The following is a 26,754-nucleotide window of genomic DNA, read 5'->3' on the forward strand; positions in this document are numbered from 1 at the left end:
TGCATCCGGCTTCTAGTGCTTATATAAGCAAATGCAAATATGTATTCAAAAAAAGTTCTGAATGTCTATAATCTCTTAACGTATAAACAGTGATTATACACAAAAGAATAATTGTTTCCTGTATCTTTGTTATGAAGAAACTAGTTCTTAAGGTTAGTAAACATAAGATGAAATTATATATGAATAGTGATACATACAGTGATTACACACAAAGGAAAATATATGATTAAACCTAGAACATAAAAAAAAGCTAATCAAAACCAGCATATGTATCCTAAGAAAAGAAAAAAGTGTGTATCTGAATGAGCAAAACTGTCCGAAGGTAGCAATATGTACTTTCATAATTTGTACAAAAATAAAACAAAATAAGCCAGGCAAACTGTTTTAGAGATGCAGTACATGTACCCTTTGGGATTTGAGTTGCTAGTGAGCGTATGCGATGACTCACAGGAGCTCAGATTGGGAGGGTAGTCTTGGCCAGGTCCTGGAAGTCCTCAGCTGAGGGATTAGAATTGGAATTTAGTCTGTAGGTATGGCAGCTATTGACATTTTCTGAGCACCAGAGTGATAGCATCAGAGCTGGGCTTTCTAAATGTTTAATTGGGATGGACTTGGAAGAGAAATACAGTGCAGTTGTAATAAGAAAGTGAGAGTTAATGAAGCTGTGCAGATGGAACAGAAGACAGTAAATCCAAGAGTGAGAGTTTTCCATGATACTAATTATCGCTAGTTATCATTAGAGATGGGCTTAAGAATCTTTCAAGGGTGTCTGAACATTGTCTTTAAACAATAAATTCAGCCCCAAATGGAAGGGTCCTACTGTTTGTTCACAGATGTGAAGATGGAAGTCTCCACACGGGAGCGTTCTATCTGGAGCCATTATTTCTAGCACTTTTGAGTCTTAGGCTGCTTTTGTTTTGGGGGCATGCTGTGATGCCACCGCAGTAATTGAATGTTGCCTTCTTAAAAATACCTTAGGTTTAATTTCCCAACCTTATCATTTGTGGGGGTAGGTGCCCTAGATTCCTTAAAATGTGTGAGTCCCTGTAGGCAGCATGTCGCACACCATTGTGCTGGATGGGTGACTCAGCAGGTTTGGTGCTGAGGGCGCAGGCTTTAGAACATGACACGTCTGTGGAAGGCTGTCAGCATTAAAATGATGGCACGCAAAGTTGCTGGGTTTTTGTTTGTCCTTTTAAATTGCAGCTTTGCTTTTGAAAGAAAAACATATCGCAAACTTGGAACTTCATGTTTTTACCCGTCACTGTTAGGTCACTTTCCAAACTAGGGTTAGTTGGTTGGGTGATGATGAGGGATAGTCCTTGGGAGGGGGGGCGGGGGGCGGATTCTCCTGGATACCCTGAGGGCCAGCGCCTGGGTCCGGTTACTCATTTCCACATCTTGCTAGTCCTGGGGTGTGTGCTTATATAGATTCTCCAAACACAGTGGAGCTTTCCAGAAAGCCTAGATTTGATTGTATTTTGGTGGGCCTGTCAGCTCAGGTGCTGCATTGGGAGGGTGTAGTTAGGAGTGTGAGGTGTGTCCACCCTGTCCCTGCGGCTGGCCAGTTCCTCTAGGCACTGGTCAGTCCTGCTACACTTGTCAGCTATCCTGGGGTTCCCATGTGTGAATAGCCACAAGCTGGATGTAAAGAGCAATGAACAGGGTGACTCCAAGTAAAGTGCCTCTGGGGTCAAGGGAAAATGGGATGAATTGCGCATTTTTAGGATATGACACATGAGCTTGTTTAGATCACAGGAATCTACTTAATAAGCTTTCAAATTTAGTGTAGAATACACCTCTTGGAAAAGTAGATACATTTTCACAAGTACTCATTTGTAAATTCAAACCTTAATTTCTTTCTTTTTTTTAAAGAAAATTACAGATTTTAGAGAAAGAGAAAGGAAGAGAGATAGAGAGACATTTTGTTGGTCCACTTATATATGCATTCATTGGTTGCTTCTTGTATGTGCCCTGACTGGAGATTGAACCCCCAGCCTTGGTAAATTGTCACGACCCTCTAACCAAATGGGCTTCAAACCTGAACTTCTGCAGTTCTCTCCCACCTGCACGAGTGAGTTTGCATTAATCATAGTAACTAAAATTTTATAGGTGTTTGCTCATCTGCTCGTGCAGGACCTCATTGACGGTTTTCCTAACTCCACCCACCCGCCTCCATTTCTGTGAATCCACCAGCAGTGTCTCATGTGTTTGTGAATAAGCTCACTTAGGTTCTTCCATTTCTGGTGCCTGCAGACCCGTTCCAGAGTCTTCTCTGCGGAAACCAGAGCCAGTGTGTGAGAAGTCCCTTTCCTGTTGGGCTCCTGTTGTCTCAGTGCCCTGAAGCTGGGTATCCAGGAGGGCTTAGTCCTCCGGCTTTTGTCCTGAGCCAGTCACGGCCTGTGCTTTATAGAAGCTGCGAGTGTAGTCCTGTTTCTCTTATTTGGCAAGAGCATGCTTACAGTAGACTAGTATTTTCACCTCGTTATAGAAGCCACAGGGCTTATGCCTTTGTTTGCATCTCTGGTGAGACAGCCCCTGACCCCTGTGTTCCTGGTGCCTCTCTCCACCTGCCTTGGCGCAGTCCCCGAGGGCCTAGGGCTTTCTCTCCTTGCTCCAAAGGTTGAGGCTCTTCTTCCTGCGAAAGTCAGCTCTTGCAGATAGCACCTGGGGCTGCGTGCAGGCTCTGCCACTTAAGACATGAAATTAACATCTCAAATGATCTAGAAATGTCAATGTATTATTCCTGAGGCAGGTAATTTACTTACTTTCTTTTTTTCCCCCCAATTTTTCCCAATTTCACTAAATCTTTCTGAGGTTTTGACCCCTAGATAAGCTCAGGAAGTTGCTTTGTTTTCTAGATTTGATTTTAGGTCATTCTTGAACTAACACTCTCTCTCTCTTTCTCTGTCTCTCTCTCTCTCTGTCTCTCTCTCTCTGTCTCTCTCTCTCTCTCTCTCTCTCTCTCTCTCTCTCTCTCTCTCTCTCTCTCTCTCTGTCACTCTTGGCAGTCTCATCTTTGAGCCTCCTATAGTAACCATCTCTACACTGAGGATTAGAGTTTATTCCTCAGGCGCAGATCTCATTTATTCAGCTACTTAACTTGACATTTCCACTTGGCACTCACCGTGGTGCCTGAAATTCAAAAAGCCCAAGTGTCCCATCCCTCTCCCTCTGTTTCCTGTCCGTGACCAGCGCCTCTGAAAGTCAAGTCCCGCCGCCTGAAGCCTGAGTCCTCCTTGACATCTCCTCACTCCCCACATGCATTCCATCGTCAAGTCCTGTCTTTCCGCCTCTTGCATCTTGTATTCATCCACTTTTTAAAATCCTCAACAGAGGATATGTTGATTTAAATTGATTTTGAGAGAGAGAGAGAGAGAGAGAGAGAGAGAGATCCATGTGAGACAGAAACATCCATCAGTTGCCTCCTGTACGTGGCGCCCATAGTGGGGATCGAACCTGCAGCCTAAGTATGTGCCCTGACTGGGAATCCAGCCCGCAACCTTTTGGGGAACGGGATGACGCTCCAGCCAACTGAGCCACCCAGCCAGGGCTCATCCACTCCTTTCTAGCTCTTGTGCTTGGTCCCAGGTACCATCATGTCCCACCTGGAAGACTGCAATAGCCTCTCACCTGGTCTTGCTGCCTCCTTATTGGCTCCTCCTTCAGTTCATTTTTAAAACACCAATCACATCCCTCTTCAGCAACATGTTTTATTAAAACCCAGCAGTACCTTCCTGTTCTTCCTAGCTCTTCAGCCCAATCTCCTGTCCTACTACCTTCACTCCTCACACTTCATCCTCAGTCCTCAAAGCACCAAGCTCCCTGCCGATGACTTCTTTGCCTATTGCTGCCTCTGCCTGCGGAAACCGCTGCCCCCTTACCTAGTGGATTTCTCTCACTCAGACTTCGGGCATCACTTTGCAGAGAAGCTTTCCTTATCTCCCAACTGAATATATTCTCATAGCACCATATACCTTTCCTCATGGTACCGACCACAGTCGTAACTTCATACTCACTTGGACGAGCCTCTTTCTTTTTCATTAACCCTTGAGCTCCATGAAGGCAGAAACTCCCCTTGGTATCTTTAACACTTAGCATGCTCTAGTAGGTAAGCAATAAATATTTCTGGAGGGATTTCATAGGGCATACACATATAGAGAATGGTTTTGGAGTCAGTTGTCTGAATTTGAATCCTGGCTCTGCCCTAATAACTCATTGACTGTGGGTAACTTGCTGAAGATTTCTAGGTCTCAGTCTCATCTGAAAAATGGAGATCATAAATATCTTCAGGGGTTGTTTGGAGCAATGTCATAGTATTTAAAAATACAAGTGCTTAGTATTTATAGAAGTGCTTGGAATATAGAAAGTGTTAAATGGTAGATTTTACAATATTACTTTTAAAAAAGCTTTTTATTATAAAATAAAAAAAATACAGAGTGAGAAAATCACAGAAAATAAATATATAATTGGATGAATGATTATAAAGAGAATACCCTTGTAACTTCCCCAAACCTCAGTGTCAGCCCCTCCTGTTCTACCTAGGTAACTCACCTTGACTTTATAGTAATCATTTCCATGCATGCTATAATTTTGTCACTCAAATGTGCATCTGTGGACATTATAATTTATTCTCGTCGCCCATTAAAAAAATGTTTCTCCTCTGTTCTTTTTTTCTCTTTACAATTTATCTGTTGAAGAACCTGGAGCATTTGTCCCACAGCATGACCTATAGTCTGGAGTTTGCTGAGTGCACTTGAATAATACGGTTCAGCATGATCCTCTCTCCTTTGTATGTCCCACAGATTGGCAGCGGGATCCAGAGACTTGGTCAAACTTGTGTTTGATCCCTGTGGCAGGACTAGGCAGGTGGTGATGTGACCTTTCATTGGTCACAATACTATCTGATTGTCTTTGTTGTATGAGTAGCTGTTGATGCTCAATACCTAAATCTATTATTTGTTGGGGTGACAAAATGATGTTTTAACTGTCATTTATTTTTCATTTATTTTGTATATACTTGTTTAAAAGAGACACATTTGCCTCATATAATATTTGGTTACACAGTGATACAGTTCATATAAAAGCAGAATAAATGCTAGATTCTTTCTCATTATCAGTGTCCAAGATAATGAGTTGGTTTCCCATCGTCCTCTGAAAGGGATCAATTAGTTGTATGTTTTTAAAAAAATATGAGCACATGGATTTGAACATATTCGATGGGTTTCAATCAGCTGTGATTATTATGTTTTGAAGCTTATAAGTCCATCTTTGGCCAGTGGGAGCCCTTTCAAGTTGGCGCCTTAGTCCTTTTGATATGACCCTTCTAGTCTTTGAGAATTTTCTTGTATCTGGTATAATAAGATATTTCAGGTTCATTTTGCGTATTTATAATTCTGCTCACACCTGGAATTAGCAATTTCTCTAAAAAGAGCCCTGATTTCTTTTCATGGGAAATGGTGTTTCAAGAACTAATTCTGCCTTAGCTCTGAGCAGCATAGCCGCACCCAGACCCAGCTGTTCCATGAGCGGGATGTTTTGTAGATGAATGATTGTCCTGGTTTGCTTAGAATCGTCTTGGTTTTAGCACTGGAAGTCCTGTGCCCCAAGGAAGAAAAAGAGCTCGTTCTAGATGTTAGGGAGGCTCATTGTTCTGGGTTTGGTCATCGTTTCTTGGTCTTCTCTGTGAAGACATATGGGGTGAAAATCAGTCTTTCACAGATAACAATCACCCAGTAGTTAAATTTTTATACTATGTTCTTTACTTTTATTTTTTTAATTGATTTCAGAGAGGAAGGAGAAGGAGAGAGAGATAGAAACATCAATGATGAGAGAGAGTCATTGATCGGCTGCCTCCAGGATTGAGCCTGCAACCCAGGCATGCGCCCCAACCAGGAATTGAACTGTGATCTCCTGGTTCATAGGTCGACACTCAACCACTGAGCCACACCAGAGGGTTATACTATGCCTTCTTAAAGGCAAGTAACACTTATTTTTAATAGTGCATTGTAATCAGCTTCGGCATTTGCTTGTCAAAGCCTATTTTGGCATTGTTAATGGGTTCAGGGAAATGACTTTGGTGGTCTCAGTTTGATTCATTTTACTCTAATCTATGTGCCTGTGAACACAGTGGATAAATATGTATACTAGAAAAGTCATACTGTGCTAGAAGAGTCATAAAGTGAAGCCTTGCCTGGCCAGCGTGGCTCAGTGGTTGAGCGTGGACCTATGAACCAGGAGGTCACGGTTCGATTTCCGGTCAGGGCACATGCCCGGGATGTGGGCTTGACCCCCGGTGTGGGGCTTGGATAGGTAGAGTGGGATTGTTTCTCTTGCCTATTTGCCCAAGGTGGGTCATTCAGGGCATTTGCTTGTAGCTGTACTCTGGGGCAGTTTTACCCATTAAATGTAATGTAAATTAGTCTCAGGAAATAGAATGATTGTTTTTCTTTAAAGGAGCATGTTTAGCCAACTTAAATTTCCAATAATTGTTTTATTCAGCGCCTGTACACAGTGTAGAGTGTAGACCATTCCAGGAATACAATAATTTTTTATTCAAGCACAATATTTAAAACGATCTCTCATTAATTTAACTGACTTCTCTTGTCTTTTAAAGTGATTAATGATTTGGTAGTATCATTGTGGAATAGAAATGCTATACAGAAAGAGTTCATACTACCTCCTTTCTTTATGAGAATACAAATGAAGCATTATATTTAGCATTTCAGTTAACTAAGCAAAGTCGAAGTTAGGAAGGATTCTTGTGATTCTGCTCCCAAGGTATGTAAAATGGCTGTGATAGCCCAGCCCAAGAGGCTCCGCTGGTTGAGCGTTGTTCCGTGCACAAAAGGTTGGGGTTCATTTCCCAGTCGGCACATAGGTTTCCGGTTCCATCCTGGTCAGGGCACATACGGGAGGCAACCAATTGATGTTTCTCATGACAGCCATTTGCGTGTTTCCAAGTGTGGTCTAAGGGTCTATAAATAGTTCAGCAGTTTTTGTAATTTTAAAAATACGGTACTTAACGTCCTGGCCGGGTAGCTCAGTTGGTTAGAGTGTTGTCCCCATATGCCATGGTTTGGGGTTCCATCCCTGGTCAGGGCACATACTAGAATCCACCAATGAATGCATAAATATGTGGACCAACAAACTGATGTTTCTTTCTCTTTTCCCCCCTTCCTCTCGCTCTCTAAAAAATAAATCAATTTAAAAAAAAACTGTACTTATTCCAAAGACACACCTTAATCTTTCTGAATTAAGACTCTTGGGGGATAGAATCTGGAAATGTGCATTTGAAGAAATTCCCTAAGTGATTCTTGAAAAGTGAGCAGTGTGTTTTCAAGCCATGGCTAGGGGCTTCCTGATGTCAACAAAGGCCACTTTTAGGATTCACTCTGTTTATATACCTACGTGCTCAAGCAGGCATCTCTCTGCTCTCTCTCCTTAGAGGTCGATGTCTGCTGCACACGACCTATCTTTAATGTCATGTTTCTTTAGGGAGGAGGCTTTATTCTTTGAATTTCAACACATTTATGTTAGGTAGAAATTGAAGAAACACTTTATCTAATCTAGATCTAGTCTGGGGAAGATAACTTTTACTCACCAGTTGGAAGGGATGTAAAAACCAGCCTCTTTGAGTTGATTCAATGGAAATGTTCTTTCAATTTTATGCAACTAGTATCTTAATGGCAATAATTCATCTCACACATCTCAATATCTTGTACATGTATGTTATCTGGGCCACTTTGTCTGGAGCTCAGTTTTTTGCTTCAGGGGAATTATGGAAATAGAGATACCACTGATTAATATTTTTCTGACCAGGTACTAAGTATTTTATCACCAGTTTTTATTTAAAAGCTAGTCAACAAATTAATTAGGAATGGTATTCTGGTATTCCAGGACAGTAATGGAGTATTAAAAAATAGTAATTGTTCTCATTACTAAAGATCTCTGTGGAAAAGCCATTCTGTGTGACTCAGCTAGTTGTTGAGTTACATGAAGGCTTTGAACAGGGCAGCCATGCTGGTTCCTTCATCATTTATATTCAGGGAGAACTCATGAAATGAGAGTATTTTTGTAATAAACTTCAATATTTTGAACTTCAAAACTCTTCTGAAATAATCTCGTGGATTGACTGTATATTTGAGGAACTTTTCTTTCATGACGTGGGGAGAGCAACATGTAAAGATAGCAGGATAGGAAGGATGTTAGAATTCCTAAGTACGGCTTCCCACAGTGCTGTGGCTCATCAATTACTCAAATATGTGCTTCCATCAAGAATAGATTAAGCCTCTTAAGCATAGAGTGTACTTTATTCACCATTGTCTCTCTAGTACTCAACTAAGTGGCAGACACACAGAGTCCTCAGTCAATATTAGATGATTGTATGAATTGATGGAAATATGATTCATATTATGGGAATTTATGCTTTCCCTATGAACTCAAAATTACAATGAAAGTGATAAATGGTTAGAGAATTTTTATTACACAAACCTTTCAGAAATACAAAAAGCTAATGCCAGTTTTCAGTTGCCTTTCCTAAGCCAATTTGCTTTTCTTCATTCTTCTCTTCCAGCCCTAGTATCTGTTCTATACTTGCCAATTTAGGCAAACTGCTATCTGCCTGTGTACTTTCAAGTGTATGTTATAATTTCAGTTTCCAAATCTGTGTCTGATTTGAAATACTAGTATATTTAAATTTCTCTTAAAATTAAGTGGAGTGTATTTTCTAAGGATCTTAACATTTGAGTCCTTGACATTAGAAATAAAACACATTTTTCCCCCCATGAATCTAATTGTTTCAACTGAATGGAAAAGCAATCTTAAGTATATTAACCTACCTCAAAATCCACCTCTATTGATCAGTTAATAGATATTTTGTCTTTACGTTAATATTCATTTTTCTTTTAGAAAGCAGATTAGTTACCAAGAAACATTACTAAAGGACTCTGCTTGAGACAGTAAAATGTGAAAGGTCATAGTACTCATCACATGTAATGTAACTATAATCATTCTTTGGGGAGGAAGTTAACATTGTAAAAAATTTAGACTATGACTTTTGGAACCATAAGAACAGCCCATATTTGTAAACTGCTTTATAATATTTAAAGTATTTTTACATGCATTATTCTTCTGGAATTGCATACTAATCTTTTAATATAAATAGGGTAGACATTGTTTAAATTGAAATGAATCTCAGAGAGGTGGACATGTTCATTATAACTCAAGAAAATGACAAAGAATCAACTATAGCCTATTTTGGGGGTCTTAATTGAGTGCTTTTGCCACTATAATGTGATATCATATGTTTTTGACATAGTAATAACAGGAGGATTGTGCCCCAGCATAAAGCACATCTTTCAAAATTGTATTTTATTTTTTCCATCACCATTTATCCCTTCATAAAGCACATCTGAATTTCATATTTGTTGAGTGAAAAGATGTAATTGATATTATACCCTTTCATAGGATCCAGTCTCAAGATCTATCCTGATTGATAATCATCTTATCCTATATAATAAAAGCCCAATATGCAAATTGACTGAACGGTGGAATAACCAGTGGAACAACTGGTGGAACTACTGGTTGCTATGATGTGCAATAATCACTAGGGGGCAGACACTCAATACAGGAGCTGCCCCTAGTCTGCAGGCCCCAGGCCAGCCAAGGTGGGTGCCAGCAGGGGCCCCCCAATCACCCTGCTGGTCACCCCACAGATTGGCCCTGATTGCCGGCCAGGCCTAAGGACCCTACCCGTGCATGAATTCTGTGCATCGGGCCTCTAGTCTTATCTAATAATAGACAAACATGTAAATTGACTGTACTGCCACTATGCCACCAGCCAATAAGGAGTGATATGCAAATTAACCCAACAAAGATGGCGGTTAATTTGCATACACAGGCGCCGAGTGACGGGGGCCTCTGGGCAGTGTGGGAAAGCGGGGCTGGAGCGGAAAGAGGCGGCTCCTGGAGCGGAAAGAGGCGTCTCTGGGGCCTGAGCGGAAGGGGCTGGGCCGGAGTGGAAAGGCGGTGCCGGCAGCCAGGGAAAGGAACGCCCATTCTAGCACGAATCTTTGTGCATCGGGCTTCTAGTAGAAATATGAACAGAACCTTGATTCCTACATTTGATGCATGTAGGCAGAGTTGGCCTTTAGCCTGAACACAATTCTTTGATAAATGGTGTAATAAGCTACAGATGCTACTGGTAATCTAATTTAACATTCATCTCTTGCCAAGTTCATGTTAGGTAAACTCATGGTAGGGAATATATTTCTGGAGGCCACATTGGCTTGATTCTACCACCTAAGTATTTCTCATGACCTGCCCAGACCTGCCCCTACCTCTTGTGTCCATTCTCATTTCCTTATCTGGAAATGCCTACCCTGCAGTGTTGGGCTTTTAAGGTTCATAGTTTAGGGTTGGTTGAAGAGGCTGAAAAGGGATCTTTTCCAAGTCACCTTTGCATAGTTTGTGCTTCATACTATAGTCCTAATTTTTTAAAAAAGATATGAAAATGAAAAAGTGTCAGTAATAATTTATAATTATTAATGTGTTGCCAGGCATTATGTGTATTCACTCATCATATGTACTAACTCAATGCTCACAACCCTAAGAGGTAGGTACTATTGCTATCTTTATTTTACAGATGAGGAAGTGGAGGTAGAGAAAAGTAAGTTGCCCAAAGTTACATAGTAAGTGTTGGAGTCATCAAGTAGGAGGAAATACACCAAAATAACAATAGTGATTATCTCTGGATGATGGCATTATAGATTCATTATTTTTTCTCACTAGATTATTGGTTTAGTATAAAAGAATATAACTCAGAGCAGCCAGATGGAAGAGGTGTACAGGACAAGGTATGGGGAAGGTGTGTGGAGTTCCATGTCCTCCAAACATGCCTCTCTCTGGCAGCTCTCTGAATCCCGTCCTTTTGGGGTTTTAAGGAGGCTTCGTTAAAAGTACAATTGATTAAAACATTGGCCATTGGAGATTTCCACTTAATTCTTTATATTTATAATATAGAATGTGTCTTTGCTCTTTATATAATTGGAAATAGTATTTGAAAAAGAAATTAGTATGTTTGGGATCTAGAATAAACAATATGAGAACATTTGTATGTTTTAATTTTAAAGAATAGCTTCCTTTTCTTATATCTAAAATAGAAATTATACTTGATTGAAAGGGGGGAAAAGACACAAGTACCTCTACTTCCTATCAGTACAATTTCCCTCAATGGTAACAGCTCAGTATGTGTGTTTGACAATTTTCATTTATCGATAAGGAAAACAATCGCTTTTAGTTCATGATTAAACATTATAAGGCACAATCCAGGAAAGTGGCTTCTGATCCAGCCAGGCTTTGTTTAAATACTTCCCCAGTAATAGGAAGTGTAAAGGCACATACACGTTAGAACAGCTTCAGGATATGTACACTTTCCCTCTGTAAAGTATAGCCTCAAAGGCAAAAATATTTCAAGAAAGAGATGCTTTATTTTGTTGTGTCCTGCTCAGGTTGCTTAACTTTTCAATCCTTTCTTGCTTTCACTTCCACCATTTCTTTCCCTTCGGAAAACCAATCAGCCATCTAACCAGCCTACCTACCAACCAACCAATTAGCGTCAATTTGTTGAAAGCTAGTAACATTTTGAATTTTATTAGGGACTAGAGGCCTGGTGCATGAAATTCGTGCTGGGTGGGGGGTGGTTCTGTCAGCCCAGCCTGCACCCTCTCTAATCCGGAACCCCTTGGGGGATGTCCGACTGGCAGTCGGACATCACTCTCACAATCCTGGTCCACTGGCTCCTAATCGCTCACCTGCCTGCCTGGTCGCCCCTAACTGCTCCCCCCCACCAGCCTAGTCGCCGCTCACTGCCCCCCCTGCCAGCCTAATCGCCCTCAACTGCCCCCCCCCCCGCCTGCCTGGTCACCCCCAACTGCACCCCCTCCGCCGGCCTGGTCGCCCCTAACTGCCCCCCCCTCAGGCCTGGTCACCTTTTACACCTTTTACTGCCCCCTCCCCCCCCTGCCTGGCTGATTGCCTCCAACTGCCCTCCTCTGCTGCCCTGGTCACCCCTAACTACCCCCCCCGCCTGCCTGGTCGTCCCCAACTGCCCCCCTTGCTGGCCTAGTTGCCCCTCACGGTCCCCCCGCCAGGCTGGTTGCCCCATGCAGCCTGCTTGTTCAGTCATTTGGTCGTCCCTCACTAACCCCCCTGCCAGCCTGATCGCCCCACGCAGACTGCTTTTCAGTCATTTGGTTGTCCCTCGCTAACACCCCCCCCCCCCCCCGCCAGCCTGATCGCCCCACACAGCCTGCTGTTCAGTCATTTGGTCGCCCCTCGATAACCCCCCTGCCAGCCTGGTCGCCCCACGCAGCCTGCTGTTCAGTCATTTGGTTGTCCCTCACTAAGCCCCCTGCCAGCCTGGTCGCCCCACACAGCCTGCTGTTCAGTCGTTTGGTTGTCCCTCGCTAACCCCCCTGCTGGCCTGGTCGTAGGCAGCCATCTTGTGAGGGTGTGATGGTAAATTTGCATATTACCTCTTTATTATATCGGATAATATAATAGCTACATATGGCAGTATGTGCCAGGCATTCTGCTGAGTGCTTTCGGGAGCAAGCAATTACAGACTAGATGCCCACAGTTTGAATATGACTTGTGGTTTGGCCCAAGCAGTGTAAGCAGTGTTTGGATTAATAATAAATTACTTTGAGATATCACCTAAAATTCTTTTTAAAAAAATATATTTTTATTTATTTCAGAGAGGAAGGGAGAGGGAGAGGGAGATAGAAACATCAATGAGGAGAGAGAATCATTGGTAGGCTGCCTCCTGCATGCCCCACATTGGGGATCCAGCCTGCAGCCCGGGCACATGCCCTTGACCCGAATCAAAGCCAGGACTCTTCAGTCTGCAGTCTGACGCTCTATCCACTGAGCCAAACCAGCGAGGGCTCACTTAAAATTCTTGATTTCCATTCTTTGGAAAAGAATTGGAACACCTAGCTGCACAGCGGTAGTAACCCCCTTAACTCATTTATATTCCTTACCAGGCTCCTGTTACCTTTTTTCTTCTCCGGACCCCTGAGTTAGTTATTTAATCCTCAGGGGTGTTGTAAGCCCGCTTAAGCTGGAGAGGAAGTGGCTGGGTCAGGGATCTGCCATTAGGAAAAGGGGTTGTTGGACTTGGGAGCCGTGTGCTTTCTACTCCGCCTGCCGCCCTCATAGCTCTGGGACGTGGCTACTCACCTTCCAGGTTGGGCATGGCTTTTATTGCTATGTCACCACCTTAGTTAAATGAGATGGCTTTTCACGTTTCTTAGTCCTTCCTTATCTTCCTGAGGAGGAATAGGTGTGATTCCTTCATTGCTTTGGTTTTAATTATTTTATGAGGCCGAGGCAGAATATGATGGGTTTGAAAGGAGCCATGACTTTGAGAGCATAATTTAAGGATGAGAATGTTTGTCATGAGATCCCAGTAGATGGTCAGATGCTGAGAATATTTGGAAAGACTCAGCCATGTGACAGCTCCATGTGGTTAGTGTTGGTGATTGGGGGTTTGTGTTTGTTTTCTTAGGATAAATGACCATTTCACTAGTTTTACAACGAATTATACCTATCACTCCTTCACATCTGTAAAGAGCTTTTCTTTTTCAAACAAATGCATTTAAAAATTTTTTAAGTGTATACGTATATAACGAGGGAGAGAGGCACTTTCTTATTTGAGTATTCCAGTAACGGGCAGAAAGGAATTACCAGTCACGCGCTGGCCGTCCCAGCCCATCTGTGCTCCCACAGGAAGCAGCTCAGGAAGCAATGTCATATTTATAAACAGCGGACAATGCGCTATATGTCTTGGCCAGATTCCAGATTGTTCCTGGCTGTTGCTAATGGTGTCAGCGTACCCAAGTCTCTGGGCATGGGTTCTCTGTGGGTGTGGTTTCCTCAGGAGAGGCTCTGAGCTGTAAGACATTCCAGCTGCCTTAGCTCTGACACAGACACTGGAGTGTGTTGTGGCTGTAGACTCAAAGCTGATGCTCAGGAGTAAACAGAAGCTGATACGTTCTCAGGAAAGGGCGTTGGAAATGGCATGGACTCGTTGATGCTGGGGATCTCGTTACATATGTGTATTAGACACAAGCTCTAGGGTTTTGTTCAGCATTTCTGAAATGAGCATTTACATGTTGAGACCTCTCATTTTCTTTCTTCAGAGAACTCTCCGAGTGATTAAAAATGATCTTGGCAAGCTAGGTTTTAACCTAGGTTTAAATCTTAAAATTAAGACAGATTTCATTTATTTTAATTACATAAAAAAAATAAGGCATATTTTTTACATGACAAGGGGTACTGATTTACCAAAGCCTTCTGTGAATGAATAATGTGGTATGGATACACAAAATGGAAAACAGAAAACAAGAGCTGGTCAGATGACTTTGGAAGCCCTAATTTCAGAATTAGGATATTGAAGATTTCTGTCCCTATTCTTTGTGGCAGTGGGAAAAGCACACACACTTTCCTTGCATCTTTCCTAAAACCAGCATGTTAGGAAGGTGAGTGTCAGGCGGAGAGGTAGGCGGTGCCTGGGGAATGAGGCTGTGTTTGTGCAGATAGGAGAAAGTTCGCATTTGCCTTAAAGAATAGGTCTTTTGAGGAAGTCTCTGCGTGTGGAGTTTCTTTTTTTAAATCTATAGAAGGAAAATGAAGGCAGTTTTTGCTCACTGTCCTCTGGACCGTAGGAATCTATTCACATTTTGCATTTTCTCCCTCCCTCCACCCGCTCTCCCCTTACCTTCCTTCCTCTCTGTTCCTTCTTCCCCTTCTTTTCTTTCCTTCCTTCCCTTTCTCTCCTTCCTTTTTTCCTTTCCCCTCCTTGGGATAACGATTAGTAAATTGCATGTTCGTGATCTGAAAGAAGTGAAGTACTGTGTGTAGCGACTAACACTTGTGTAGGAATTTAGACATGAGATTCAGCCTCCATAAATATTAAATCCTTAAAAAAGGAATTTCCATGCATAGTTTTGCAGTTATTTTTGGCCCGTGTTGTTTTCTGTTGTCTTCCTGTTCTCCGTACTTACAGACTCTCCATCGGGCTGTGGGATGGATGGAGGTGAAGAATCTTGTTCTTTCTAATAAGGGCCAGGGACCCCTGGGGATGGGTAAATAGGGTAATTCTTATTCAGATACGGACAGCAGTGACAACCTATGTTTATATCTTTTATATCTAAGTATGAAGCAGAAGTATGGCAAAACGTAGTAGAGCCCTGACTAGGGAGACAAAAAAATATATATATAAAAAGTAAGAATAAAAAAATTTAAGTTTTAAAGGAAGTTGTGAAGATAGACACAAACTCAGAGTATCTGCTTCTCTCCCAGCTCTTAGAGACAGTTTCCATTTTAAGAACCCAAATTGTGGAACTTCTCCAATAAGTGTTATGTGACTTTGGTTGTATCATCTGATTGATGCTGTACACTAAAACGAACATACCTGTATTTGGGAAACTATACGAGACTATTTGCCAAAGGCTTGAGAAGTTGTGATTAAAGTTATTTGTCACTATAGTGTTCTAAAAATATTAAATCTAAAAAGCACTAGAATTTTAAAATTCTCAGTTTCTCAATTTTTTTTCACAAAATAAAAAAAAATTAAAATTAGAATAAAACATACTGACCACTTAATTTTTTTAGCAAGTTACTCAGGGACTATAAAATAGTATTAAATAATTGAGAGTGTATTTCTTTTATGTATTAAATGGCGTTTGTCTATAGGGTTATGATTATTTGCAGTTTTAAAAATATTTCTTGGGAAAGTATTGAATATTATGTTAATTTGTAGCATAAAAGAATTCTTTTCTTTCCTGAGTGTAATTGTACACTTAAGGCTTTTAAAAGTATTTCAACCAAGGAATGGTAAAGCTATGGCTTTTTGTTTGTTTTTAATAACAGCGATCATAGAAACAGATGGCACTGTTGGCATCTGACCGGATGGATAGTGAGAGGTAGCCAGGAACTATAAATGGTCTCCTCCGGGTTGGGTGGCCCAGACGCTTGGGGCTGTTTGGATGCCCTGCCTGAGAACAGTGATTGCCTCAGGCTTGTTGGTTGGATGAGGGTGATAGTAATATTAGCCATTTAGATTATGGAGCCCCCCCCCCCCTCCAAAAAAAAGAATTCTCACATTTTGTTAACATTACTTAGTTAACTTTTTATCCTACAAAACCAATAAGTGGGCCCAATTACATTATACATGTTTTTGATCATTTTTGTATGTGATCAATTAAATTTTTTCCTCTTTAATGTATTCTTACTAGCCTGATAGTGGGATTTTAATTCTGTAATTCTCTCCCCCACGCCCCACCCCTTTATTTTGCCAAGCAGTATCTTTTTACAATTAAAAAAATTTTAAGAGACATTTTTAAAACTTGCTATTACGTAGACATGGAGTAAGAAGTTAAAATCCTGTGCCACCTAGAGAAAACCACATAGTTTGGTATACGTGTTTCCAAACATTTTGCATGTTTTTGTACTTTCTGCCATTCTGTTGATTTGTTTATTTCTGTATTTGCATCATACTGTTTTGATATCTGAAAGAGAAAAAAATCCTTCCTTAATTGTTTATTTCAAACAATTTTTAACTAAACTAAAACATTTAGTTGCTTTCCCAAGAGAACTTTATAATCTGATAAGTGAATCTCATTGCTTGTTTAGATGGTATTTCATACCTTTGGTTTTATTTTTATATATGATTTATTAATTTAGTAATCTGTATTTTTTCTTCTTACATTTCAGAGTCCTGTGTATGGAAATTCACATGAATCAGTTCAGTCTAGAAGGGTAGTAATTTCTCATAATATGGATAAAGCTCTGAAAGAAGGTAAGGATCGAATGAGAGTACATAATTACCATATAGAGCAATTCATTATATTTATTCTAAAAGGAAAATAATCTCTAGAAAATTTATCTATCATTTTTGTCTGCATATAGCATTAGGATTTTTTCCCTCATGAATTTTTATTTGATGACTAATTACATCTTCATTGTGTAAAGTCTGTAGAACTCTTTTCATCTTGCAAAATTGAAACTCTGTACCTATTAAACAATTCCCAATCCCCCTTTCCCAGCCCCTGGCAATCTGCTTTCTATTTATGAACTTGACTTTTTTTAAGTTCCTAACATAAGTGGAATCATATAGTATTTGTCCTTTTGTATTTAGCTTATTTACTTAGCATAATGTCCTCAGGATTCATCAGTGTTGTAGCATATCCTTCCTTTTATATATTTTTTTATTGATTATTGATTTTTTACAGAGAGGAAGAGAGAGGGATAGAGAGTTAGAAACATCGATGAGAGAGAAACATCTATCAGCCGCCTCCTGCACCCCCCCCCCCCCACTGGGGATCCAGCCCATAACCAGGGCATGTGCCCTTGACCGGAATCGAACCTGGGACCTTTTAGTCCGAAGGCCAACGCTCTATCCACTGAGCCAAACCGGTTTCGGCACTTCCTTTTAATATAATATTCCACCCTAAATAAACATGTCATGCCTAAGTGCAGAGAAACTTCTAAGTCTTAAAAAATTAAAGAAAGACCATGTTTATAACAGCATTATTCACAATAGCCAAAAGGTGGAAGCAACCCAAGTGTCCAAGGATGGATGATGAAGGAATAAACAAAATGTGATATATACATGAAATGGATGGAATATTGTGAAAACTATGCATGGTGCCAGTTAGGGTACTGGAAATATCGAGGGGAACACTGTGTAAAGTGCATGAATATCTAACTACTCAGCTTTATACCCAAAACCAATGCAAAATAAAATTGGAGGAACAAAAGGAAACACAGGAAAAAATAAAAATAAAAAAAGTCACAGAGTATGGCCAAGAGAGTGCCCTTCTCTCACTTAGATTGCTGTATCAGTGACAGCTCAGTCCCCAAATCAAACAGCAAACGTAGAATTAGGCTTCAAATTGCTGTTTTACCAGGATTAATTCAAAATGTATATTTTAGTAATAAAGTATATTAATCACATGGTCCTTGCCGATATATTAACAAACAATATTCCAAAGCTTTTCCACACAATAAACAAAATAATAATTTATTTATTTTTTAAATCCTCACATGAGGATATGTTTTTTATTGATTTTAGAGAGAGAGAGAGGAAGGGAGAGAGAGAGAAACATCAATGTGAGAGAGAAACATCAATCAGTTGCCTCTTGTATGCACCCTGACCAGGGATCACATCTAAAACCTAGGTATGTTCTCTGATCAGGAATCAAACACGCAGCCTTCTGGTATACAGGACTGAGCCACCTGGCCAAGGCAACAAAGTAATTATTTAAAACTGGAGGCCCAGTGCACGAAATTCCTGCACTGGGGGCGGGGCGGGATCCCTCAGCCTGGTCTGCGCCCTCTCAGAGTCCGGGAGCCCTCGGGGGTTGTCTGACTGATGGCTTAGCACTGCTGTGGAGGCGGGAGAGGCTCCCTCCACCGCTGCTGCACTCATCAGCCATGAGCCTGGCTTCTGGCTAAGTGGTGCTCCCCCTGTGGAGCACACTGACCACCAGGGGGCAGCTCCTGGGTTGAGCATCTGCCCACTGGTGGCCAGTGCACGTCATAGCGACCGGTCGTTCTGCAGTTCAGTCGATTTGCATATTAGCCTGTTATTATATAGGACATTTATTTGAAAACCAACATGAGACAAACTAAAAACAAAATTGCCTACTAAAAATTTTGGACATTTAAATTAATAAGGAATTAGAATCTAAAAATGTGTCCAGAGGCTAAGCTGCTAAACGGCTTTGTAAACATTTAGAAAATCTGTAGTGGTTATAATTTGCATGTCTAGAGTATTTTAATTTACACTTCTAAACTCTGGGACCAGTACATTTAATTGAAATGCTGAATATTATTAGCTATTTTTAGTGGACTTGCCTTGGTAAAATTGAGGGTCTTTTGGTATGCTTGTAAGTTATATCAGAGATATTTATTAAGGCGATAGTAATTTAAGTTCTGTTTATATGAAATGCTTAAGAACATTTATTTTAAAATTTCCCCCTGAAGTTAGATTAAACTAGATAACACTTTTGTACCATTTTATCTTTATATGTTTTATTCCTTTTAGAAAGTATAACTTAAAAGCAGGTTCATTTTAAGAGTTGAGTAAATTACAAGGCAGATATGTGTGTCTGCATGTTTGTATGTGGATTTTTTTGTTGTCGCTACTGAAGTGGGCAATATAACTTAGGATTTATCTTTTAAAAACTTAAGATTTTATAGATTGAATTACTAAAAAGAAAGAAGTAATAAGTATGCAGAGCGAAATAATATAGTTAGACCTTCTGTAGAGCAGTAAGAATTACTAAGCTTCAGATGCTGGAAGTTTAATGGCGTATTCGGAGATGATCAAAGGATATCATCACTGTGCTTTGTTAGCCAGTTTCACATGTAGAAACTATATTTAGTGGTTCAGATACAGTATGAATGATCTATGTGTCCGTCTGAGAAGTCGGAACAGCTGCCCTCCTGTACCAGATATCTAAAAGTTCCTGCTGAAGTTACATTTCCTGGGAAACTGACAGATATAGAGGGAAAAAAAAGACTTTAAACAAATCTTTTGACTTACTATTAAATTTCATTATAACAGATAACTCTAATTATCAGGTCATTTTACAAGTAAACAGACCTCTTAGTTTCTTTGGAGCATGCCCTGGAGAAGGTGGTAATCGCTGTTGCTAGGCTCCCTCTGGCCAATCCCAGAGGGTGGTACACTGTCCGAGAATAGATGCTGCCATGGGAAGAAGAGCTCCCCCTTGAAAGACCATGCCTTCTCCCACCCTTTAGGCTCAGCTCACCTGGTGTGTGACACTTTTCCCAGTGGTATGCAGTGTGTTGTTGAATGAATGAATAGATCAGTCAGTGACATAAACTAATAACCCCAGATCTTCCCAGAAGATGACTTTCTTCTACCTACAGATAGTGATTATCAAGTATCAAATTGCATTTTTAAAACTTTACAAACCATAAAGGGCCGTTAGTATGAACAAGGAATTATTGTTGTCCTTATCACTATCATTAGGCCAGTTTCTGTGGAGGCGGGAGAGGACTATTTCTTTGTTCCAAGAGACTCAGGTGGTGGACATTTATGAGTCATGGGGCTCTACCTCTTGGACATAGAACACTGTGTCTCTGAATTGCTCTGGGGAAAAGTCAGAGTTGAAAAAAATGGCTTTCTTAGAGCTCACTCTTTCTTTTTTTCTTTTTCTTAATGTTTTTATTAATTTGAGAGAGAGAGAGAGAGAGAGAGAGAGAGAGAGAGAGAGAGAGCAAGCACACAAGGGAGAGAGGAACATCAATTAGAGAGAAGTATCTATTGATTGGCTGCCTCCTGCATGTCCCCTATTGGGGATCAAGCCTGACACTCTGGAGATGATGCCCCAATCAACTGAGCCACATCGGCCAAGGCTGTTTTGTACATTTTATATCTGTTATATTTTTATGATACTTAGCTTGGAGAAGGGTGCTGATGAGCTAATGATAGAAGATATACCTGTGTCTAACACATATCTCTATTACTGAGTACAGATTTTTGCCAGTATTCATTTTTATTAATTCCTAGCTGAAATGTGTTATCAGAGGAATATTTGAGAGCTGTATTAATTAGCATGTGCATTGTAGTTAACAAATGTAATGAGACATTATGTAGGTGAATATGTCCTTCACATTAATCCTTTAGCATGCTGAAAAGATCTTATTTTAAAGCTATTAAGTCTCGCCCTAGCTGGTTTAGCTCAATGGATAGAGCGTCGGCCTGTGGACTGAAGTGTCCCATGTTCGATTCCAGTTGAGGGCACATGCCCGGGTTACGGGCTTGATCCTCAGTCGGGGGCGTGCAAGAGACAGCCCCCTCTCATCATTGATGTTTCTATCTCTCCCTCTCCCTTCCTTTCTGAATTCAATAAAAATATATATTAAAAGATATTTAGTCTCTTATAATTGCTCTTAATTTCCTGCTATAATTTAAAATTAAATTTTAACAAAAGAAAAAACACTTTTATTTTTCAAACCTTTGGATTGCAGATTTATATGCTGTTAGTTAAAAATTCTATAGCATGAAAACTTTAATAAAAGAGCTAGAGAGGAAGACTTGCACATAAATGAACTAGCAATGTTTTGTTGGCAAGGTGGCCCTCATGCTCTTGTTACTTGGCATTGGGATGTGCAGACAAGGGCCTTTAGAGGTCATGTAATCCCGCCCGTCAGCTCAGGGAGTAATTTTTTCTATGTCATTCTTGTTCATTGGATATCTAGCTTGTTTAAAAGTTTCTTTTGATGGAATGTTCACCATCTAACGTGGCAGCCTCTTGAACAGCTTATTGATTTATTCAATTCCTTTGTATGGTACACATCTACACTAATAAAAGGGAAATATGCAAATTAACCATCACTCTTCTACACCCACCAGCCAATCAGGAGTGAGTATGTAAATTAACACAACTAAGATGGTGGTCGCCACGGAGCTGGAGCGAGCAGGAGGCTTGGGTTGCCCCCGGCGATGGAGGAAGTCAAGTTTCCCACCCACCCTGGCTGGCCCTGCCTCTGCTCAAGGCTACAAAGTTTCAATTATAGAAGACAAATCCCAGATACCTGCTTCCAGCTGGCCCTGGCCTCTGCTCAAGGAGGCGCTAAAAAAAAAAAAAAGCCCCTTACTCAGGCTGGCCACACCCCTATGGGGTGAGGGTCCCCGCTGGGGGGCTTGGCCAGCCTGCAAACAGCCATCAGCCCTCACCCAGGCTGGCCAGGCACCCCAGTGGGGACCCCAACCCTGAAAGGGGTGTGGCTAGCCTGCAAACAGCCCTCAGCCCCTCACCCAGGCTGGCCACACCCTCATGGCCCGATCCCTGTAAATGGGCAGTCGAACTTCCCTTGAGGGGTCCCAGATTGCAGGGGGTTCAGGCTAGGCTGAGGGGCCACCTGCCCCCCTGCACGAATTTCGTGCACTGGGCCTCTAGTTAATAAATAACCTCTGTGATTTCTACACATTGGTCCTATTTTTGCCTTCTAGAGAAGTTTAAAAGTACAGCCTCTTACATATATTTTTCATACAAAGAGGTTTTAAACAATCTGGATGTCTGTTGGATGAGGGAGCTATATTATATTTTTCACATCTTTACTCATGTGGCTTGTCCGATCTTCGTGCAAGACTGCAGTGTGCTGAGTAGAAAGAATGTGTGACTGGCAGGAGACTTGGCTCTGCCACTGGTTAACTTTGAGCAATGATTTCACTTCTCGGAACTCAATTTGTGGAGGGCGTGAAACTGAGTTACTGTGTAGAAACCACCGTCTACTTGTTTGTTACCAGTAATTGAGATTATAGGATTGGTTCATTCCTGTTTTTGCAATAATTTCTTACATCTGGGTCGGCAATAATTCTGCTGTTTTCTTAATGGAATAGTCCAATTAGGGATGAGATGTGTGTACTTTTTGCCGAATCTAGAAAGCATAACAGCTATTTGTTCAAATTAATATCTGGAAGTGAGCAGAAAATTGCCGAAGGGCCTTGGAGAGTCATTTGTTGCTTTTGCTTTTGTTTCGCCTTTTCTTTCATGTTCAGTGGATATTGATTCCACCTTGCATGCTGGAAGCCTCTATAAATATTTATTTAATAAATAGTGCAAGATTGAGGTAGAATCATTTTTTTCTTTTCAGTGCCTGCCCCTTAGTCCTTGTCTTAGCAAGTAATTTTTCTCAGCTATCAGGCTCAGTTTTTAAAAAAATATATATTTTATTGATTTTTTACAGAGAGGAAGGGAGAGGAATAGAGAGCTATGAGAGAGAAACATCGACCAGCTGCCTCCTGCACACCCCCCCTATGGGGGATGTGCCTGCAACCAATGCACATGCCCTTGACCGGAATCGAACCTGGGACCTTTCAGTCCACAGACCTCTATCCACTGAGCCAAACCGGTTTCAGCGATAAGGCTCAGTTTTATTAAGTATCTTCTCAGCATGACTGAGGCCAATGGAATCACTTTGAGGATTTATCTAAAAACCTTAGTATGTGTCTGTGAATAAGACTTTTTTTTTTGAAGGAGAAAATATTTTTATTTTTGCCAAATAGTTCTAGGAAAATACAGTATCTCCTATATGATCCAAAATATTAAGAACAAATATAGTTGGACCACACAAGTTACTTCATTTCACTAAATGCTCATTCTTAAGTTATGCTGCTTCATTTTATATTTGCTTACAATGCAAATGTTTTGCTTATTGGATGATTTAAGGCCATTTATAGCAGTTTTATGTAAAAAGTCTAGTTTCTTTTAAAACGTAGAAGATTAAATCCTCTGTTTACATCTTTTTCTTTTTATGTTCAGCCCAATTTGTGCCAAGCTTATGTGAAAAAACTTTTGATGCTCTGTGTATGCTTTTGAACTTTGGGATTTAAGATGCTACTTTGTAAATTGTTATAAAGCTGAGAAATTCTGGAAAAACATTGGCTATGCTTTCCTGGTTGATGTTCTGAGAAAAAAGCCGTCACAGGATATCAGAACAAGAGCAGTGCTTCCTCTGACCAGTGGGCTCTTGCAGACATGTGGGATCTCCACGCAGAGTGGATACTAAGCCTGAGCTGGAGGCTCCGTTTGCTACTTGGTTTTCTACAAACCATGACCCTCTCTGCCCCTTCCTGCAAAAAACCAAATAAAATAACAACTTAAAGTTGGTAAAATGAGCACTGAATCGTAGGCTAAAGCATTATTTGAGAACTAGAGGCCTTGTGCACAAAAATTTGTGCACTGGGGGGGGGGTCCCCCCTCAGCCTGGCCTGCGCCCTCTTGCAGACCAGGAGCCCTCAGGGGATGTCCGACTCGGGAGCGGGCCTAAGCCGCAGTCTGGCCTCCTTCTGCGGGAGGTGACCCGCGGGCCGATTGGGGGACGGCCCCAGCTGCGAGTGGATGGCCCTGCCCCCCATTGCCCCTCTGCCACCACTGGTCACCACTGTCCCCCCATTTCCATCCCCTCCCTCTGCCCATTGGCACCCTCCTTGGCTGGCCTGGTGCCACTCATTCGCTGGCCCCGCCCCCTGCTGACCAGTCATTCCACCGTTTGGTCCATTTGCATGTTAGGTTTTTATTATATAGGATTATGGGTTAGTCATTTGGATGCCAAGTTACATTTTGTTTCACAGGATTCCTGGGAATAAACCAATGTGTAGTAGACAAGCAAAGCAAAGCAGGAAATGATGTATGGCACATCAAATTGAAGCCAAGTCAAGTGGTGTTTGAAAAAGGAAAGAAGAAAAGCTAGTAAAATAAGTAGTGATTATAAATAGCCCAGGTCCTTCAGTGGGAACAGGGTTATGTGGCTAAATGTTTTGCTTCCTTGGAGCTCTTGGAGGAATCACACTCAAGCCCAGTAACATTTTTAATTTTCAGATGTTTTAGATGGTTTGGCACCAAGATAGACTATTTAAAAATTGGGCTATCCAAGAACATCCAGGACATATAGTCACCAGTCACCACACCCCAAAACTTCTAGTTAGATGAGAATATTTCATTTTGAAAGATTTTAGGGAAGATTGTCTTCTTGTTTTGTTTTCTACTCTCTTTATACTTCAAGCCGTGACTATTAAGCAGTAGGAGGCCAGTCTCCAGTGGAAATGCTGTCTTGGTGTTGCTTCCTTCGTCCGAGTTTCCTCATTGCTTTGTTTGTTCTCGTAGTGTTTGACTACAGTTACAGAGATTACGTGCTGTCCTGGTATGGGAACCTCAGCAAAGATGAGGGGCAGCTTTACAACCTGCTCCTGGAAGACTTTTGGGAAATTGCCAAACAGCTGCACCACAGACTGAGCCACGTGGATGTGGTGAAGGTTGTCTGCAACGATGTGGTGAGAACCTTGCTCACTCACTTCTGCGACCTGAAAGCTGCGAATGCCAGGTAAACGTTGTAATATGAAAAACCTCCCCGCCTTTCTTCACATGGAAATACTGTGCTTATTGAGCAAGGGGTCGCGGTCAAGACCGAACTCTAGAATATTCTGTCTTGCTGACACTTGGCTTGAAATGTAGACACAGTGAAGGGAATCATTATAGAGTTATGATAGAATAGATTTAAAAATGTAACTTTGTAATAGAAAACCACTTTATAGACTTGTTTAATTTTATAAATAACTTAAACAGTGAAGAGAATTTTATTGAGTCAACACTGTCATGAATTATTTATAGTATTATGGATACCTAGAAATAGAAAAAAATTTTAAATATGTTTTTATTGATTTTAGAGAGGGAGGGAGAGATAGAAACATCAATGATGAGAGAGAATCATTGATTGAATGGCTGCCTCCTGCACGCCCCCTACTGGGGATTAAGCCCACAATACAGGCCTGTGCCCTGACTGGGAATTGAACTGTGACCTCCTGGTTCATAGGTCGACAACCACTAGCCACACCGGCAAGGCTAGAAATAGAAAATTTAAGCATAAGGTTTTATAGTGTCAGTGACTTTAAATTTTTAGGAAAGTTTAAAGATTTGTGTGTGTGTGTGTGTGTGTGTGTGTCCTGTGTTAAGAGCATCACCATACCCTGAAAATTGATTTTTAAAGAAACTTAATATTGGAGCTTGTGGGAGATAATTAGCGATGTTTCCATGTGAAAATGGCTAGCATGAGGCTTGTTGGCCCTTGTACTGTCACACTGGGAAGGTCTGTGCAGTCGGCGTGGGCATCCTTATTGGGCCGGTGGCTCAGACTCTTTTCTAGAAGAGCTGGTGTGTGCGTTTGTCGGAGGGCGGGCTCCGTTCTGCCCTGTGATGTTGCTCAGTGGGCCTGGTTGCTCAACCTGCTTGTACAGCAGCTGCCGTCCAGGCTCGGCTTACTGCCTCCTTCCCTACAGGGTCTTCCCTCCCCCAGTCTCACCCGGCTCAGGTTTATGGGACCAGAGCCCACAGCCATCACATGCCTATTAGTTTCCAGCTTTCTGCCCCCAGTGTTTCGCAAACTTGTAAAAACTGGAACCCATAGTAAGAAATACACTTTATATCATGACCCAATTTTGTGAAACAGTACTCTTATTATATGTGATAACTGATATTTTTTGTTTCTTGACATTTTTTTAAAATGGTGTTTGAGACTAAGTAAATTTTATTTTATTTCTTGTGGGTTACAACTCATGGTTTGAAAAAATTACTGAAAAGCAGCGATTCTCAGAATTTTTGGTCTCAGGAGCCCTCTATATTCTTAAAAGTTATTGAGAGCCTAAAAATAAAAGAGCTTATGTTTGTGGGTTACATCTCGTGGTGTGCTGGGCCAGCTTGTCCTGGGTTGTGGGAGCTGACTCTGAGTTCAGTGACATCAGGCTGTTAGCGTGTAATTGGCCGGGGTGGCGGCGCTTACACTGTGAAATGGATGAATGCTACAAATCAGAGCTTTCTTTCCTCCTTTGGAGAGCCGGTTGTTAAACATTTACTAGCTCACCACTTATTATTCCATCTATCAATATTTACCATGTTAGATATTAAAACTGAGAAACTTTAAAGTGCAAGTGTACACTTTCCATTAACCGTCAGAGTGATGATGTCATCACACATTCCAGAGCCTCCGGAAAACTCCGCTGCACTTGTAAGACTGAGAGTGAAAAAACGTGACATTTTCGTGCTACTGTGAATATAGTTCTGCCCTCAGAGACCCCCTGAAAGGGCCCTGGGGACACATAGGAGTCTCCAGACCACCCTTTGAATATTGCTGTTTATGAAGAAGTTAACTTCCAGT

The 26,754-nt window shown here is 41.2% G+C and overlaps 1 protein-coding gene across 2 annotated transcripts in view; it reads left to right on the forward strand.

The window, feature by feature from the left end:
* Nucleotides 1-26,754, forward strand: part of SNX25 (sorting nexin 25) — a 95,099-nt gene that overhangs the window by 6,308 nt on the left and 62,037 nt on the right. For both annotated transcript variants that reach the window (XM_079779397.1, XM_079779396.1), the window contains exons 2-3: nucleotides 16,780-16,864; nucleotides 24,711-24,927. In XM_079779397.1, coding sequence (XP_079635523.1) covers nucleotides 16,780-16,864; nucleotides 24,711-24,927 — 302 coding nt within the window. The remainder of the gene's footprint in view (nucleotides 1-16,779; nucleotides 16,865-24,710; nucleotides 24,928-26,754) is intronic.

The sequence above is a fragment of the Cnephaeus nilssonii genome (genome assembly GCF_951640355.1).
Source record: "Cnephaeus nilssonii genome assembly, chromosome: 8".
Taxonomy (NCBI): domain Eukaryota; kingdom Metazoa; phylum Chordata; class Mammalia; order Chiroptera; family Vespertilionidae; genus Cnephaeus; species Cnephaeus nilssonii.